This window comes from Myripristis murdjan, chromosome 12 (assembly GCF_902150065.1).
Source record: "Myripristis murdjan chromosome 12, fMyrMur1.1, whole genome shotgun sequence".
Lineage (NCBI taxonomy): Eukaryota > Metazoa > Chordata > Actinopteri > Holocentriformes > Holocentridae > Myripristis > Myripristis murdjan.
In genome coordinates this window covers 26,068,927-26,087,859 of record NC_043991.1, presented here as the reverse complement: position 1 = coordinate 26,087,859, position 18,933 = coordinate 26,068,927, and the positions used below count along the sequence as shown (strand labels likewise).

Sequence of the window (18,933 nt, the reverse complement as noted above, 5' to 3'; positions counted from 1 at the left end):
TGAAATAAAATGAGAGAGAGACAGAGAGAGAGAGAGAGAGAGAGAGAGAGAGAGAGAGAGAGAGAGAGAGAGAGAGAGAGAGAGAGAGAGAGAGAGAGAGAAGTTGAACATATCCAGTGTGAAGAAGCTTCTTTTTTTTTTTTTCTTTTTTTTTTTTTTTTTTTGCTGAGGTCAAAAAGCTCGCTTCTTGTTTTTGAACAAGATGGGGATGTATTGATTGCTGACCTAGAAGTGGAATTCCAATCATCAAGATGAAAGGTAATAAATGCATGAATAATGTCATCACAGCAACACTGTTGCCATGCCTTAGTTCAGGAAAGCAGCACTGAATTTCTCAGGAGGTCTGAGATAACACTGTCAGGGTAATAAGCCTTCACAGTTTTGTTCTGTTTTTAAATTATATTAAATTTTCTTTTTGTTAGGGGACACTGCAAAATTAAACGAGTCAGTCAGTTAATCAATCAATCAATCAATCAATCAATCAATCAATCAATCAATCAATCAATCAATCAATCAATCAATCAATCGATTGATCGATCAATGACTAAGGACAAATCTCCTTCCTAAAATATGATCTTTTAGGATGGGAGAAGCTGAGCTCAACTGAACCTGCTGAAGTTTTGTGACAGACATTTTCAGTGTTAGTACTCTGAGATGTCTGACGCTCTGTGCTGCAGATATACTGAACAGAAAGTGAATGCTGCCCTCTGCTGTTGAAAATAAATATGGAATTTAAAATAGGACACATTTTTATCAAAGTAACTTTTATTGTACTGAAGGTTACAGAGAAACATTAGTTTTCATTCTATTAAAATAAGTAAATTAGAATTTAAACAGCTATTCAGTGGTATTAGTGGCCTCCAAATGCTAAATGATAGTTCTCTTCATTGTACAGTAAACGTATTAAAACATCTCAAGGACTTCAGTAGGTTAAAAAAAAAGAACATTTTACACATCCATCCTTCAACAATACCAAAATGAATTATAGCTAGATAGATTAGTCCTGTCCACAACTCACTTCAGGACAGAGCAAGAAGAGAAAAAGCCAACCGTACAATAGTGGAGAATTTAACTTCCCTCAAGCCTCGTGACTATGTGCCTTTGACATGGTTCAGTGGATCCATTTACAGCATTTTAAAGCAAACTGTCCTGCAGAGACAGCTGTTTGGTCCAAAATCATCTCATTATCCCACTTTTTTTTTTTTTTTTTTTTTGTCAATCGGAGATCTTGGCAAGATAAGTGAAATGACAAAGTATGAAAGAAAAAAAAAATCCCTATCATAAAATGGTGTATGTCTTTTCATATTTATTGGCTGAATTGCTACATTCCAATGAAACTCAATGTGAAAGCAGTTATATAAACATACATACAACTGTGCCAACTCAATGTTTTATGTAGCTACACGAGGGCTAATGCACCGATGACTACCTGCACGTCTCGTTCTGTTCCCACCGTGTTATCTTTGGTGTAATCTTATCAAGTACATTTCTTAGCCAGCTGAACCACATTCAGCGCGTGATCACCTTGGTTTGTTGATTGGAGAGATTTGAGGGTGAGGAGACACAGACGTCCATTGTTATTGAAAAGCCTGGAGGAAAAAAAGGGGCGGGATATAAACAAGGAAGAGCTGAGGGGTTCACGAGTCTATGATCTTTTCCGTCTGCTCTCAAAATTTCTGAAGTTGGCCGGCCTAATCTTCATCTCTGCGTATTCAATCGAATGCTCGTGGCCCTTCCAATGGAACCAGTTGATCCCCTGTGGATTGATGAATGCACATCATGAGAAGGGTTTCTATTTTAGTGATCGACTGACAAATTCACCGTCGCACCGGACGAATCATCCAGAGCAACAGAGAAGGCAAAATATCAAATGCCACATACATACCTTACTGTGACTATTATCACCGTATTTTCCCATGAGGTTGACACGATGACAGTTTTTATACCAAAAGGCGCCCTTATAGGACAAAGCGCAGTTGGTGACGGCGATGTCATTATCGTTGTCATAGGTGGAGAAGGGTCGGCCCTGGTGGTAAGTCATGGAGTCACCTGGGACAGATATTGAGTTGCAGTGAAATTACTACATGGTTGAATGCTGAATTCATCAAGTACCAACTGTATTTTTGAATTAAGAGAAATATCTTGATGTATGGTTTTATGTCAGTCAGTGGGTAGAAAATGGCACCAATAATGTCGGGATAAGGATATATGTACTCTAGATAAATGATTCCACTGTGTGTGTGTGTGTGTGTGTGGCACGGTGAGTTTTCTTACTCTTAAAGTGACGCCTACCTGCTGTTCCACTGTACCCCCCTATGTAGACCTTATAGCGTGTTCGCGGCTCTGCGACACTGAACTTGTCATATTGAGCGTACGCAGTTTCTCCATTGTCCCTCAGGTCGACCCGCAGCTCATACTGTCCAGAGGACGTGATCTTGTGGAGATTGGAGAGACCTGCAACACGGGTTTATGTGAGTAAATCAGTGCGTCACTTAGTGAAAGAAGGAGGCAGGGAACGTGTAAGGGCCTAGAGGATACGTGCGCTTACCCAGCCAGAACTCATCATTCATGTTACCGAAGCCAGCAGTGTAGTTCTTCCAGTTCCTGAAGAATTCCAGCTTTCCATTCTGGCGCCTCAGGAAGACCTGATGATTACAGCCTGGCTCTCATATGAGTGTCACAACATTCAGTTTCACCCAGTAAAAACAATCATATCATACATGACCTAGGTCAGTATAGGCGATCCCTATGATTAGAAAACAAGGTGTCGTCTTCAAAACTGATTGTATCCGCATAGACTTCTGTTATTAAAAAGCCCTCAGTTGCACGTCAGGGTGTTGAATTTCTAATAGTTATTCCTCACCATCCAGCCTCCACCATCTGTGGTCATGTCACAGTAGACCTGGATGGGTTGGCTCTCCTCCCCCTCCAGATAGATGGTATACAGGCCCGAGGTCGTCTCCCCGTTCAGTAAAGCCTGAGCGCAGTCCTTTGGGTGTCGGTACAACTTCCCAACTGTAAACACATAAATCAAAAGGTGTTCTTCTCCGGACCTCAGAGAACATAATTGGTTTTATCTTTGGTTTAAAACACAAGCAGTTGATTGTGTGAAAGCGCAGAGCTGGGATGCTAGACTTAAAAAAAAAAAAAAAAAAAAAAAAGTTAAAGGAAAACACAATGTTTTTTTCCACTGGAAGCCCTGGCACAGAATGAAAAATAAGCAGAGTAGAGGTGATCTAACTCAAAAAACAGATTAAGTGAAAGGAATCCAAGTTAGAGGAAATAACTGAATACAGACAGGGAGCAGACTGTGTGTGTGTGTGTGTGTGAGAGAGAGAGAGAGAGAGAGTGAGTGTGTGCATGTGCTTACTAGTCGAGAAGATGGTGCTAACAGGGCGACTCTTCTGGGGTCCGACAATGGCCTGCAGTCTGACAGTGTACTCTGTAGAGCCAGTTAGATCACTCATGCTGTAAGAGGTGGCTGTCGGGCTCAGCACCACCTCCTGAACACACACACACAAACACACACACACAGCACTTAAATACTTGAGAGTGATGCAGCATCACAAGCAGAGCGACTCAGCTGACATGCAGATGGACATACCCTGACTGTAGCATCAGCAGAGGAGAAGGTGAGGGTGTAGCCGGTGACGGCGGCCCGTGGAGGTTTCCACGTGACAGTGGCACTATCAGTCTGAATGTTGCTAGCAGCCAGATCACGAGGAGGATCCACATCTGAAACACAGGGTCCCACCATAATTCTGTCATGCAATACAGTTAAAATAGCTGGAAATTATCTAAGAATCAATGTAGATTTTTTTTTATAGTCACGTTTTCTACACAATATAACACCACTGATTGACATTTTATCAGGCTTTCCAGGCCTGCTAGACCTACCAGTGAAGAATTCAGTGGTGGCAGAGTCACTTCTCTGGGTGTCCCTCACAGCATGGACCCCGACGGTGTAGTGGGTGGCTGGGACCAGGGAGCCCATCTCAAACTCCACCGTGTTCCCAGAAACATGCTCTGTGACTGGGGACACTGCAGGGCACACACCCACTGATCAGCTCATCATGATCAAACTCACCAAGCATGATTTAGATCAGCTTAGCAATTAACAGGATAATAAACACAAGAAAAGAACTGGATCAACAGAAATTTCACTTGGCAAGACTAAAACATACCACCCTTCTATGTTGAACAATGACAGTATTTGTACTGTAAATGACAGACGACTAAAAACAGAAACACACCTGAACTGCCACTGTAGGTAATGACGTAGCCGTCCACAGTGGCCACGGAGGGTTGCCACAGCAACAGGGCTGAGGTGTCAGTGACATTGACTGCAGTCAGACCCTGAGGCTTGTCCAGAGCTGGAGACCACCAACATGATGAGCGCATGAGTCTCAACAGAAACTGTGTGAATTCAATATAATATGAACTGACAGCAGTGTCACTCCGAGTCAGTGGTGAAACAAAACGAACCTGTGGTTACTGTGCCGGTGCTGGGGTCACTTTCCTCCAGGCCCCTCACAGCAGTGACCGTCACCTGGTACGTCTTGCCAGGGAGCATATTGGGCAGCACAGCCTGGGACACAGTGCCATCTACAGTCACTGACATTGGGCTTCCTGTGGAGGGAAGAGAGGGAAACATGGGTCCTGAATCATGAACATGGATTGGTTTCAGTTTTATTCTGTTGTCCTTTGCCATGCTGTGAGAGAATTTGCATGGGATTCCTGAACTGTCTAACTGTAAATACGACATAAATTCAGTACATTATCAACATCATGATAATATTAAAGACCAGTCATAATGTATGCAAACTTCCCAACACACTCCACATAGGTATGAGCATTGAAATACTTCAACTTTAACTAAAATTGAATACAAACTGAATGAAAAAGGAAATGAAAGAATGGAACTCGCAGGAAACTGAAAATGCAATAACCTTAGTGTGACCCTTTACCTCCTTCAAGTGGCACATAGATGATACGGTAGGTATCCACTCGAGAGCGAGACATGGTCCAGTCAACCATGGATGAGGTGTCAGTCACGTCAGAGAAGTGAAGTCCCTTTGGAGAGGCCAGTCCTAGAAAAGTGCAAATAGATGTGCAGAGACAGGAAAGCATAGGGAAAAGGGAAATTAAAGAGAGGAAAATATGGACACCAACCTGGTCAAAACATTCCAGGGATGAAAATAAAACTCCACAAATGATTTATTTTCAAAGGAATATGTCCCATAAGAGAGGAAAATGGAGTTCAGCTTGAACTTGAAGAAGAACAATGATTAGTGATATGAAGGCAGATGTCACACCCACTTTCAGTTTACAGATGCAGTTGCTATGAATCTACAGACTTTCCAGTGTTTTTCATATACCTGTCTGAGCAACCCCAGTGACAGGCTGGGAGCGCCGCTCCAATGTGACACCATACAGCTCTATTTCGTACTCAGTGCCACCCATAAGTCCAGTTAAGACCTTGGTTCGCTCATCACCAAGGACGCCGTACTCCTGCGGATGGGCTAATTTTTTGGTGTCTCTTATTTTGATCACAAATCTGTCAAACAGATCTTCATCAGCAGTCCACGACAGGCGGAAACTGTCAGCTGTGATGTCCGAGACAAAAAGATGCTCCACCTCTGGCTCAGCCTCTGGTTGGAAAGGAAACATAACGTTGCAAAAGGCCTGATGGTGTTTCCAGCATCATGTAGCAACTTCTGAGAAATGCCTGAAGAGGTTCAGTTTGGAAGAAGTCGACAATCAGACAGGAAAGTTTCCAGGGAGTGAACATGGTTACATTCTGGCCTGAAGGCCTCTTGCCCACCACTGCCAGTCTGCCATGCTCACACATCCGTTAGTACAAGTCAAAAACAGTGCACGAGTCGCAGATGGGCATGATGCATTCCATCAGTTTGTGAGTTTCTGGGCTCATCGAGAGGAGGATGTGGATTTGCTTATTTTATGCCAGTTAACAGGTTCACATTCAATAACAGGCTCTCTAAGTGTTCTGTTGAAAGGATTCCAGCAAACACTGCTCAGGCCAGACACCCATGCATCTCTAAGGCTGGCCTTGATGCATTCAGTGCACTCAAAGATCAAGAAACAAATAAGATTAGAGGTTAAATCAACCGGCATTTCATGCTCAGAATGCCTTGTTGATTATTCAGTGTTTTCCTACTATTTCCATTCTTTGAAATTTGAAGTTTTAGTGGTATTCAGTGGTCTGTAACCATCCACTATAGTTTTTGATCACACAAGCAGATGGGCTGGTCAACAAACCAAGGCAACAGTGGGGTAAAAGTGATTATAATAGATAGTCATTAGACATGATGATATGTGATGATTATATTATGTCCACTGATGTCTGCATTCTTATTATCACAAATCAGATATCTGTGGGAAAACACAGTTTAAAATATGAAAACAAACATCTGGGCTTGCTCATATTTTGGAGATGATAGAAACAGAGGTTAACTTCACATCTCTTCCTCCCTGAGGTAAAGTCGCATACCAGGAAAACAGGCCGAATGCTTAAAATGAAGAAAAGTGAGTTAATTAATAGTGAGATTGTTCTAGAAAAGAACAAAGTTTTGTTAGGTGTCGTACTCCGCTGAAGCACAACCATCAAAACATGCCACTGGCATGTTGGGCTTGGCAGGTTTATAAATACTTGAACTAATACTGCTGCATAAATTGCTATTGTTTTGTGTATTATGCAAGAAAGTCTTGTGAGACATGGTCATATAGTAATTTCTCCATTATAAACCTGCCAGGTTGTGATGGTTACGCTTGAGGATTCAGTCATACACATACACATCAGCACAATGCCAAGACAATCGGCATTGTACTGCAAGTTGTACCTGTCACAGCCACTGTCGTCAGCGGCCGAGAGAGCAGCCCTGACTCTGACACCCCAGTCAGCCTGACCTCATAGCCTATGCCGGTGATCAGGCCCCAGATGTCCAGGTGGCTTTGGTTGCCTGGGACAGTGAACTCTTGAGGCTCCAGCAGCCAGCCAGAGTCAGTCACCACTATATCAAAGTGGCTGAAACCACCACTAGAGGGAGCAACTTCCTGCTGCTGCTGCTGTTGCGGCTGCTGCTGCTGCTGCTGCTTCGTCTCCCAGGACACGCGGAAGCCGTATGGGGTTATGTTGGAAATGGTCAAATTTTCCACTTTGGGTAAAGGAGCTAGAGTAGAGTGGGTGTGATTTATTTTCAAAAAGGAAATAGACGTGGGAGGAGGAATAATATGCCATTAAGATATTTTGGGAGGATGATGTGTGCAATGGTTGCAAAAGGACTATTTTTCTTCCTAAATCATAGAGCCTGTTCGTCATTTTCCTTCTGAGAATTAATGATCAGTATGTCTGCTGAATCTAATTCTTGCCAATCAAAGTCATAGTTACAGCTGCAATAAATCAGTTCTGGTTCAAATGTGTCTGATAGCAGGGGGACACATTTCCCTAGAGAGTACTTTTTAGCAAACTGCTTTCAAATTTTGATGCAAAACATTTGCAATATCGTAATATACACATGGATGCCATTTACTATGGAAATTATAGTTGTAGATATGAGTAAAATACATAGTACCTGTGACGGCATGGGCTAACACAGAGGGAGTGTGGCGCCCATGAGAGATACCATACAGTTCAATATCATAGCCTGTGGCATCCATCAGGTTAGCAACCGTAATGTTAAGGACTTCACCAGGCAGTCTGAACTCCAGTGTATCAGTCAGGTGCTCAGAGTCACTGACCCGGATAACAAAGCCATCAAAATGGCCTGACACAGTGCTCCAGGACAAGGTGAGGTTATCTGGGCTTACAGATGAAGCTGTTATGGGACCCAACTGTGGGACATCCTCTGAACAAAAAAGAATATGACTTTTCAGTTAGGTTGTGCTGGACAACGGTTGAGATAAATTCATGTTAAATTGATGGCCTGTTTGTGGTCAGAGTCTTACTTTTACATGCAGTATAAATGAATGCATGCAACGTGATACCTGTCGTAGCTACAGCGTACAGGGGCTGTGTGTTCTGGCCACCACTGCTGGCATATAGTTTGATGTTGTAGCTTGTGCTCGCTTTGAGCCCGGCCATGACTGTGGAGCGCACCCCTCCTGGTACAGTGCGCCCCATCGCCTGCGAGGGCAAAGCGGACTGTCTGACTTCTACTATAAAGTTATCAAAAGCCTTCTCTCCTGTCCTCCATGACAGAGAAAATCTGTCTGAGGTAATGTTAGAAACAACTAGCCTGGACAAATCAGGCTCTGCAGCTATAGGGAAGAGAAAAAAAAAATACAGAATGTATTCACTTCTTTGACATGGCATTCATGTGTTTTTCTCTTTCAAAAAATTCCAGTTCTAAACTCTTGGGCCAGTGTGCATAAAGTGAGTTACAAAAGTAATTTTGATCCTTTTAATTCAGGGTGAAATTTTCCTTTTAAAGTGACATGGTCAATACTCCTAAATGAGTACTTTATGCATACAGGCCCAAGTAAATATTTACAGTACAAATAATTAAAAAAAAAAAAAATTAAATGGTTATCTTTCTCTAAAAATCTAAAATTAAAAAAAATATATTTTCCGTGCAAGACTAAAAAAAAAAAATGCATATTGAATTAAAATACCTGTTGATGCAACAATACTGACAGCACTTGTTCGGGACCCCTTGAATATCCCATAGAGGTAGGCTACATAGTCAGTGCTGGGCCTAAGCCCTGTGATCTTGTAGGATGTTACATTGAGGGATACGTTATATTCCTTAGGCTCCCTCAGCCAATCAGAATCAATAATCTCCAGGATATAACCATCAAATTCTCCCTCAGTGCCGTTCCAGAAGATTGAAAAGCTCTCTGACGTTAAGTTAGACACATATAGATTGCCAACCACTGGCTCGTTCACTAAAGAAAGAAACCACTGTTAGATTGTCATCAGCCATCTTGCACAACACAGTATACCACAAATTGTACCTAAAATATGATAGGAGGTAGGTTTTAAGCTGTTGCTTTGATTAATCATATAAAAAAAAAAAAACAGTATGTGCAATGTTAGAGGGCACTCACCACCACCCACTTGCAATTCTTGATAGTCTGAGTAGCTCAATAAAAGATTAAATTCATGCACATATTTTGCATAAATAACAGAGGAAAATGGTCTACTGTGCTAAGGTGGTAAAAACATTTGCTCCACTACAAGTGATGACAAAACGTGACTAGTGGGTTCCTACAGCAAAGCTAGATTAAGGTCATTAACACAGTCAAAGATGTCCTGACATACAGTGTCAAGGGAAGAGAAAGAACAGCAAATAAAGTAACAAGTGGCTGTAGAGGACAGGCCTGCAAGTCGATGTGAATGAAGTGATTGAATTGTAAAAATGTGGCTGAGGACTAGTTTCTTCCAAGAATATGGACCGCAGATAATCATGCACTTGATGATGGAAAGCATACATTTTCCATAAATAAAAATGCCAAAGTAAAAGGAAAACCTCTGCAAAGTGTTTTCATGCGCTGAGAAGTTTCCGTTCATGTCAGTTCCATGCACAGAAGCAGGCAGGAGAAAGGCCTCATTCAGCTGTAAAACCAGGTGGTTTTTCTGTTAACCTCAGATTGAAATATTAGCTTTTTTACCTTGACAATGGTTAGGCGATTTAAAAATTGCCACCTAGTGGTTCAAAGGGAAATGAGGATATTTATTTTAGCATTCTCTTACTGGTGAAATGAGAAATAAATCTTATCAGAGCTGACAAATATGTATATACCCTTGAAATTTCATTGCTGAACAATATTGGTATGCTTCACTGATCAACTGATACTCTGAACTCAAATGTCACTTATATTCAAACATACTGTGAGTGCTCAGCTTAGCCAGACATCCATGGGCAAATGATTTCTCAAGGTTAATCAGTTACACACTGAATGAGCACTAATGGAATGAAATGATATGGACACGGACGCACTGTCATCTGTGTGACGGTGGAGGGTGAGAGTTGTTGGTTTACTTTTGCAATCATTGCAGCACATCAGCATCAAAATTCACCACGATGCAAGGGATGGTACGGGGAGGGGCTTCATGCACTTTGGTAATTGGGATGGAGGGAGCAGTACAGGGTAAGGGTTGTCATTTGAACGCCGCTTGCTCGGCTCAATGATGCGGCATGGGTGCGTGAGACCCATCACCCTACCCTCTCTCTGCTAGACAGAAACAGTGGCTGGAGGGTAAGAATGGTACATGGCACGCTGGTTAACATGAAGCATGACTCTACACCGTGGCAAGGACGTTGTACAACTGATGACAAAACACAAGTAGGGTTATTATGTCACTTTTCTCGTTCCATGCAATGTTGATGCTTAGTATGGAGCGGACACTCCACTGTGAGCAGGACAGCCGGGGTGCTAGTATGACCATAAATACTGAGTGTCTGTGTTTGTATGCTTGAGGTTCACCACAGACCCCAACTGGAATGGAAAGATGTGTGGTAAAAAAAAAAAAAAATCACTTGAAGGAAAATACAGAGAGGAAATGGAAGAAAAGTACAGAATTAGAGGACAGAACACTATAACGCTGCCAGTGGCAGGTACCTGTGGTGGCGTCAGTGTACACAGGGTCAAGGAAGGAGCCCTGATGCATCCCGTACAGAGCAACCATGTAGCTGGTGTTGGGATTCAGCCCGGAGATGCCCAAGCTGTAGGCGTCTCCGGACAGAGTGAGGTTCTGGCTCTCTGCAATATGCTCCAAGTTTGTTACCTCAATGACAAAGCTGTCAAACTCCCCATCCTTGGGGCTCCAGGACACATTGAAGCTGTCCCATGTAATGTCAGAGATGGTGAGGTTCACCACCATAGGCCTCAGCTCTTCTGGTAGATAGACAGATCAGAGTGGGGTCAATTGAATGACAAGATGGACTGTAAATATGTATGTCTCTAACAAAAACGGCACAAAAAAGAAAAAAAAATCTCAACATTGGAAAAATATGAATATATGGGATGAATGAGGATGACATGATGAGGAAAAGAAGTCGTGATTAAGGCATTGATAATAAAATAAATGGCACTTATATACATTGGCATGTGATGTAAGTGTATAATATAGTCATTTTCTTTTAAATACAGTGAAATATAGTTAATTTAGTCTGTGGAATAGAATATTGCTGTGTAAACATCCTGAAACATGAATAAATACACTTAATGAAGGCAGGACAGACAAAGCATGGAGATATGGCTGTGAATGGTGATGGATGGATATGAAAAGAAATTTCTGCTCCATGTACCTGTAGTGGCAAAAACCTTAAGAGGTAAAGATCGCTCCCCTTCCACCAGCCCATGCAGTGTAATATGATAGCGTGTCGAGGGGGACAAACCCTCTATTTCAGCCTTCCTGACACTTCCTGGTACTGTGGTCACATGAGCTTGTGTCTTCCCTGACACGGCATTGAGTTCCACCAAAAAGCTATCAAAGGCCTCGTCAGGAGCTGACCAGGCTAGCCTCATGCTAGCAGAGGTCACATTTGTGACTCTGAGCTCCCCAAACACGTCCAGGCTAGAGCCCTCAGGTTCAGCCCCAGAGATCATCCCACCAGAACTAGAGAGGGATGGACCCTGTGAGGCTAAAGGACGGAGGGGGCCTGGGGTTTGGACAGCTCCTGTATCCAAAGCAGACTGTGGTGTAGTTGGGGCGTCTTTGATACTCAGCGTAAGTACATCTGGAGAGGTAGGCTTGGGTGCTATATTAAATAAAAGTATATTAAAAAATAATAATAATAAAAAAACAAAACAAATAAAAAACAATACATGTATTACTGGCACTGCTGATGGGCAAAAAAGGCACAACAAATAACAACTAACCTGTGAACAAATATTTGGTCAATAGCAATACCTGGGAAAGTGTAACATAGTATATATATATAAAAAAATGAAATAGCATAAACTTACACAAATGAACACAATGGGATTTCATTCATTGTTAATCTTCATCTACTTAATCCTTCGTATTCATCACTGTCTCTTCTCAAAAATGTGTAGTTTTTTTCCAAGGACCTTGTGTTATGTTTGCATGCACCAGATATGTACTGACCATTTTATGCAGAAGAGCTAATGCATTAATGCCACTTGAGTCAGTGCCATTAATTTCTGAAGCTTCTGAGTAGTCCACCAGAGTGGAAGTACACAGTTGTCTTCAAATGGATGGTGAAGCCATGCAACAGCCATTTTATTCTTGTTGTCCTGAAGAGAGGCCGTGGAGTTTTCTGTTGTCCAGACAACTCTGCTTCAGCGGGTCATTTGGTCCGACATGCAGATGCCTCGTGTTGCAATTTTGTTGAAATCAGAGAAACGCTGGATGAAAATGTGAAATGTGTGCAGGCAATGGATGAGGTGGATGGAAATTCCTGGCCCAGGTCTTCAGAGAGCAAAACTGTTGCATTTACGAGCTCAAATGCAGGAAGAAATCAGTGTAGCCAATGTAGTCTAATTTGTATCATGTATCATGCCACAGGGGATAAGTGACCACATCGTAGCAAAGCCCATCATTATTACCACTTTGGGGAAAAAAAAGAAGATTTCTCCTTGTATTTGGAAAGCAACAATCTGCCACTGCACTGAAGCCTTAGCTGCTGGAAGGTATGAGGTCAAATGGCCTTGTTGTGAAAATACAATCATCTCTGTTAGATCTTCATCATGCCATGCCAAGGGCTCCGATGACGACTGGAACCAAAATTATTCTTTTCACGGGTCGATCTCAACGATTAAAGTACTGGCATGCAAACTGTATTGCTACTTTAATCTCAGCAACTGATAAACAACATTTCCACTAGAAGGAAAAGTTGTCAAACAACACCAAGACATGGTTCCTCTATTCAACATGTAGTCCAAAAGAGAAGCTTATACCTGTGACTGCAACAGCTTCAAGTAGCGCAGATCTCTGGCTATTGGTTATTCCGTAAAGTTTTATTTGATATTCTGTGGATGCCTTCAGGCCTTGGATTCTAGAGCCAGTGGCATCTCCGTGAAGTTGGACCTCGTTCATTTCCTGTAATCGCTGAGTGTCCCTATATTCTACTGTGAAACTATCATAGACACCATGAGCCTTTAGTTCCCATGAGAGGTCAAATCCATCAGCTGTTAGGCCTGAGATAGTCAGGGCTCCAAGTGCATCCTCAGGCCCCGTCCCAGAGAACTGGGTTTCAGGAGGCTCTAAATACACAAAGCTAATGACATTGTCCTCCGAGCCTGAGGGAGTCGTTAGCTCAGGGACGTCAGAGTCAGCTAAGTAAAATGTGAAAGAGGCTACAAGAAAAACACAAAGGCACAAATCAAGATTGAGTCACTTTGGTGTACGTGCATCTCCTTGCTTTGTTATAGTTAGCTGCAGATTTATTTCCAAAATCATCAAATCCTTGTAATACTATACTTCTAAATGCCAAGGTTGAATGCTGGAAGTGGATTAAATATATGAACTTTTCGAAGCCTAAAGTAAACAAAATAGAACAGTTTTGTCTCTTGTTGTCAGTTTGAAGACTTTGAAAGCCCCGTGACAATTCTGAGGGAGATAATACCAGCATATTTTGCATGACAAACATTACTCCCGTCCCTTTATTATCTTGCTTTGAAAGCATGTGAAACATTTTTTCTATAGTCAAATCATGGCAAAACAGGTCTAGAAGGGATTCCTTACTGCCAACTCACCTGTAGATGCATACAGAGTGGCAGGCGCGCTCCTCCTCTGACCCCGTTCTGCAGTCAAGGTGACGGTGTAGACCATCCCAGGAGTCAGGTTGGTCAGGACGTGGGTGGTGGCGGTGGCTGGGATTACGACCTCCTCTGAGCGACCATCCCTCGAGACATACACCAGCTTGTAGGCGGTGATCTTGGCCCGGGGTGTCTGCCACTCCAAGGTGAGCGTGGTCTCTGTTGACTCGCTCTGTCTCAGATCTCTGGGGGGATCAAGGTCTGAAGGAGGTTTGGAAAAGTCATGCGTCAGATACATTAATGGACGCAAAGGGGCACAGCGAAAAGAGGAAAAATAACTGATGGCAAAACTTTGCACCTCCTGGTAATTTTCATCTTTCTCCACCTCTTGGATAGACTCTACACAAATCATAATTCATTTTTATTTCGTGTTGTCACCTAGTTTATATCAGCAGCCATCTATGTATTTATGTAAGGGTGTGAGGGATGGCTGTTTGGACAGCTGCTCAGTGGTGTGGTGTCTCTCACCAGTTGCTGCATTTATAGTAGCAGGGAGACTCTCTCTCTCATTCTTCACAGCGGTGACTCCAACTCCATATTCTGTCCCTGGATTCAGCCCTGCAATACAGAATTATTACCAGGAAATTACCTCCAAATATTCAAATTAATAGCTTTATTGTCCAGTCAGCTCTAGAAACTTGTCTTTTGTCTCACCATAAATAATACATATAAGCAATACTGAGACATTTTGTGCCATGTTTGTGTCTTTGACCCTCACCGGGGATAGTAGCCTGTGTGGTGTCTCCAGGGCCGCGTGGGAAAACCTCCTCACCATGAGGGCCCCCAGAGATGGAGCTGTACTTCACCCTGTAGCTGTCCACATCAGCCAGACTGTTACTCCACTGCAGCGTGATACTGTCGTCTGTCTGGGACAGGGTCTGCAGGTTCCTCGGGGCATCCAGGTCTTCAGGAAAGTGAAACATAAACATATCAGCATGGTCATTTGTCCTTCTTGAACATGTGATTTATAAACATAAATGTTCAACAATATGTGTTAATTTGTTTATTACTATGCAATTAGAATAAATTAGATTAGACAGAACCTCGAAAAATAGGCTTGGTATTTTTTTTAATCCAGGTTGTATTAAAATGTTGATACTCATCATTTATGAGCACACAGAGCACAACACAGAACACACACCAGCTTTAGTGATGAGAAATTCATCAGTCTGTTGCAGCTTCTTGCTAGTCTGCAATATCACACAGAACACACACCCACACTTTGCTGCTGCTCCATCAGCTAATGCTTCCTCCACTTGAATTCAGACCTCCATCTTGCACATTTTTGATCTGATCCACTGTTTCAACTTAAAAAAAAAAAAAAAAAAAAAAAAAAAAAGGATGTTGTCTTGTCCCCATGGAGGAAAATTCAGTTTCTTCTTCTTGTGATTTAATTTTTTTTTTTTTTTTTTTTTTTTTCTAATCTCAAACTGACACTGTGAACACCATGTTATCACAGATTGGAAGTGTAAAAGACAGACTAGAGCAGAGGTCCAAGTGCAAGTGAATGCAACATTAGCCAACTATGCAGGGGAACAGCGTGTATATATACAAGGAAGTTTATTATCATAAATGTTAAATAAAACACACGCACACACAATTTGCAAACACTGTTTGTGTAGAAGATTTCAGGATGAATTTGACTGTGCTGAGTTAATTTGAAATGTGTTTCGGGGTGGTGAGTATCTGATCACTAAAGCTAGCAGTCTAGCAGGTTGTGTTATGCATGCAGGTTGTGTTATGCATGGTTACAAACAATGCATATGACAATTTTAATTGGTTGGGACTGAAAAATACCACACCTATCCTTTAATTATCTCTATAGGGACACCTGGCTGTTGCAGCAGCAAATGTCAAGATACTACAAAGAAAACTACAACTAAAAATGGCAAATAGGAAGTAATAACCCTAACACACCTGACAAATTCAAACATACTAAGTAAAAACATATAAATTGAAAAACAGACGTAGATAGCATATAGATAGAGCCTGAAAAAAGAATCCAAAGACACAGAAAATTTTTGGAAAATCTGAAATGGTCATAGAATATGAGTTTATATAAAAATATGAGAATACATTGCAAAGTATGAAATCAATGATAGAGTTATACACAGGTGATGTTTAGCAGTCACTATGGCATGAGCAGTGTCTTCTACCTGTGGTGAAGGTGTCAGTGACAGGCTCGCTGGTGCTGCCTCCCCTCCTGGAGGTCAGGCTGACCTGGTACTCTGTGTCCGGGGTCAGATTGCCGATGCTGTGCTGCTTGTCTGCGGAGGAAAGGTCCACGCTGGTTCTGTCCGAGGGGTCGGAGGTGGGCCAGTAGAACACAGTGACTCCGTCCACCTCGGCGATCGGCTGCGACCAGGTGACCAGAGCTGAGGATTCGGTCACGTCCTTCACCTCCACCTGCCGAGGGGCTCCGATCTCTGGACAGGACACTCAGCAGGTCAGTGTGAGCACAGAGAGAGTGATACTGCCATTCCTTCACGTCACATAAAACTGTGAAGTGTGTGTTATAGAGGTGCACCACATATTTCCATTTTACTCTACAAAATCAAAAAAACATCAGTCATGTCCAAATCAGCTCTAACACAAGTCCAAAGGAGTCACCACAAATTTGACAGAACGACCAAAACAGGCATAAAAGTTTTGGAAAATGTGAGCATGTTAACTGACAAGCAATCATTAGTCTATGTGTGTGTGTGTCTGTATGCAAACACATCACACAATACACTCATGAAATAGACGAGCTGACTTGTTCCACAAAATAAAAATCAGCCGTACAATGGCTGTATTTGCAACATCTGTCGTTACACATATTTTCAGTGGTTCCAGTGGATAACAACACTTGCTGGTCTGCTCTACTCATTATACTGCACCTAATTCAAGTGAATGAGAGCAAAAAATCACAATAAAGCTTCATCTCACACACGTCACTAGAAAACTGGATGGAAACTTGTCAGAGATTTTTGTCTATCTGCACATCTACACCCTCTGCATCCAAGTTTGAGGCTCATTTCACACAGGTTTCCACCAGTCAAATCCCTCAAATCCTTTACAGAGCTCAGGGGGAAATAGCCTTTTTTGAGACGTTAAGAAAAGTTAAGCTGAGATGCGGCTCTGGCTGAAACCAAGGTAAGTCTGACTCAAAACAGGCAGTCCAAGGCATTAAAAATAGTCAGGACTGATGTTGGACTCGAGTGCGACAGCCCTTTTCTCACACTTTATCCCTCAAACTGCTGTTAAAGGAATCACCTTGTTATTCATATAAAACAAAGCAACACCTTGGACTGACATAGGGAAAACTTCTATGAAATGCAATGCGTTTCCCCTCCACTCGAACACTGTGCTTACCACCTGATGGAGTTCCCATGTTTACTTGTAGAGGAAAAATACTTTAGCTGTGGCTTGGAGCGGCGCTAAAAGGACTTTTGGGGAAAGCAGGGTACAAAAGGATCATTACATAACCTTATTCCTATCATTCATTTCTGTAGGCTGTGTTGAATTTGAGCCTATATAAATAAATTACATCAGATATGGAATGGTAAGATGCTCAGGGAGTCCTTCAACAAGGGCTTGTAAACTAAATGGCTTTTCCATACGCTGAAAAGGTTGTTTAGCCTGTCATGCCACATCTATGGCATAAACAATGTTGTAACCATGTACTCTGCAAACATGCTGCAGGGACGGGGACAATAAGCCGAAAAAAAGAGCTAATTACAAGACTTGATGACAAATAAATTATATCTTGGGCTGCTTGTTGTTTGCAGTAACTGTTGTAGAATAAACAGCCAGAGCTATCAGCGGCCATGTTCAGCAGGATAAATAAAATAGTTTCCTTCTTTCAGGCAGACAACTTCATCGAAACAGTCACAAGACATCTTGACACTGACTGGTTGTGAATTTCTTTGACGCCTGGGGTCCTCTGGTGTTGTTCTTGACTATATTGATGGAGACTTCATACTCCTGTCCTGGTCCGAGGCCCGACTGGTTAAATTTGTTTTGATAGGGCGGGAGGGTGTTGACAATCTTTCCATTTTCTTCTTTCTGTGAAAGACAAATAATATACAAACTGTGACAAATAATCATATCACTATATTAGATATTTGCCGGTGTTAAAAAAGAACATTAAATATTGGTTATATAAAATTGTGTTTCTGTTACTTTCAGCCTGATGAAGACAGTATATAGTTTGCATGCAATAAACTGAGCACTGATAATGGATTAGAAACCCATGTACAGATGATACAGTGGCTTTAAATGAACAGTATAGGAGAACAGGAGAAAGACAAAATAATCAATAAACACCACTGAGCGTAACAGACAAAACTCTTGTGCACTAAAACACATTACACAACATATTATGAAAACTGAAATGTGGAAAGAATGTTTTAAAATAGGTATGAGCTCTGACGTTGCTGCTAAATTCAAAGCCATTTGACTTCCGAGCAGTGGTTATTTCTGAAAAAAAAAAAAAAAAAGGAAAAAAAATTGGCTCATACTGTAGTGATGGATTTATCTCCGATACTAGGACATCCAGACTTGTCCTCCCTGAAGATTTCCATATGACAAAACAATCTTAGCAGTTAGCAGGGCTTCTGTGCAGATGATGAACATTTCAGCTCGTTGCTGTTTCCACAGTAAAACTAAAGTAAATCTATCTTTGGCCAAGAATTCTAATACGCTGGATTAGTCCATCACCTCTCACTCGTCCCCTGCTGGGTTATAAAATCCTGGCTAAGACCTTCAAAAGAGCTGTCTTGTGGAGAGGTGGGCACACTGACCGTGTTGCGGAAATAGATCTCCCAGCTATCAAAGGAAATGTCCAGCTGGTCCCACTCCACCTCCACCGAGGTCTCCCTCACTGATTTGAACCTCAAACCCTCTGGCTGTGGGAGATCTGGGGGAATAGAAACACAAAATCACCAAGCCTCGTATCACAGCACAAAAGAATAGAATAGAGTATTAAATGTCGCACAATATGGCTGTATAGTGATTTATAGACTGAGAAAAAATGTTATACCTTCTTACAAAAATATGTTTTTCATTGCAATTTTTGACCCAACTAGCTGATTTTATTATTCCAGTATAAGAGCTCTCACCAGGTCTATTATTACCTTTCAACAGGCAAGTTATTACACAACATGTTAACCTATTTCTACAGTTTTCTCTGAGGTAAAACAGCTT

At 41.9% G+C, this 18,933-nt stretch overlaps 1 protein-coding gene across 1 annotated transcript in view; it reads right to left on the bottom strand.

Moving 5' to 3' along the window:
* Positions 1–791: 791 nt before the first annotated feature.
* LOC115369463 (tenascin) overlaps positions 792–18,933 on the bottom strand; it is a 30,454-nt gene continuing 12,312 nt past the window's right edge. The window contains exons 5-29 of the mRNA XM_030066079.1: positions 18,531–18,646; positions 17,640–17,793; positions 15,903–16,172; positions 14,465–14,650; positions 14,215–14,304; positions 13,684–13,947; positions 12,886–13,284; positions 11,271–11,723; positions 10,582–10,857; positions 8,632–8,904; positions 8,005–8,277; positions 7,593–7,865; positions 6,861–7,190; positions 5,379–5,651; positions 4,968–5,090; positions 4,486–4,629; positions 4,254–4,373; positions 3,898–4,041; positions 3,605–3,735; positions 3,371–3,503; positions 2,864–3,015; positions 2,549–2,645; positions 2,293–2,454; positions 1,886–2,049; positions 792–1,756 (exon numbers count right to left, since the gene is read on the bottom strand). Coding sequence (XP_029921939.1) covers positions 1,646–1,756; positions 1,886–2,049; positions 2,293–2,454; positions 2,549–2,645; positions 2,864–3,015; positions 3,371–3,503; positions 3,605–3,735; positions 3,898–4,041; positions 4,254–4,373; positions 4,486–4,629; positions 4,968–5,090; positions 5,379–5,651; positions 6,861–7,190; positions 7,593–7,865; positions 8,005–8,277; positions 8,632–8,904; positions 10,582–10,857; positions 11,271–11,723; positions 12,886–13,284; positions 13,684–13,947; positions 14,215–14,304; positions 14,465–14,650; positions 15,903–16,172; positions 17,640–17,793; positions 18,531–18,646 — 5,111 coding nt within the window. The 3' untranslated portion in view covers positions 792–1,645. The remainder of the gene's footprint in view (positions 1,757–1,885; positions 2,050–2,292; positions 2,455–2,548; positions 2,646–2,863; positions 3,016–3,370; positions 3,504–3,604; positions 3,736–3,897; positions 4,042–4,253; positions 4,374–4,485; positions 4,630–4,967; positions 5,091–5,378; positions 5,652–6,860; positions 7,191–7,592; positions 7,866–8,004; positions 8,278–8,631; positions 8,905–10,581; positions 10,858–11,270; positions 11,724–12,885; positions 13,285–13,683; positions 13,948–14,214; positions 14,305–14,464; positions 14,651–15,902; positions 16,173–17,639; positions 17,794–18,530; positions 18,647–18,933) is intronic.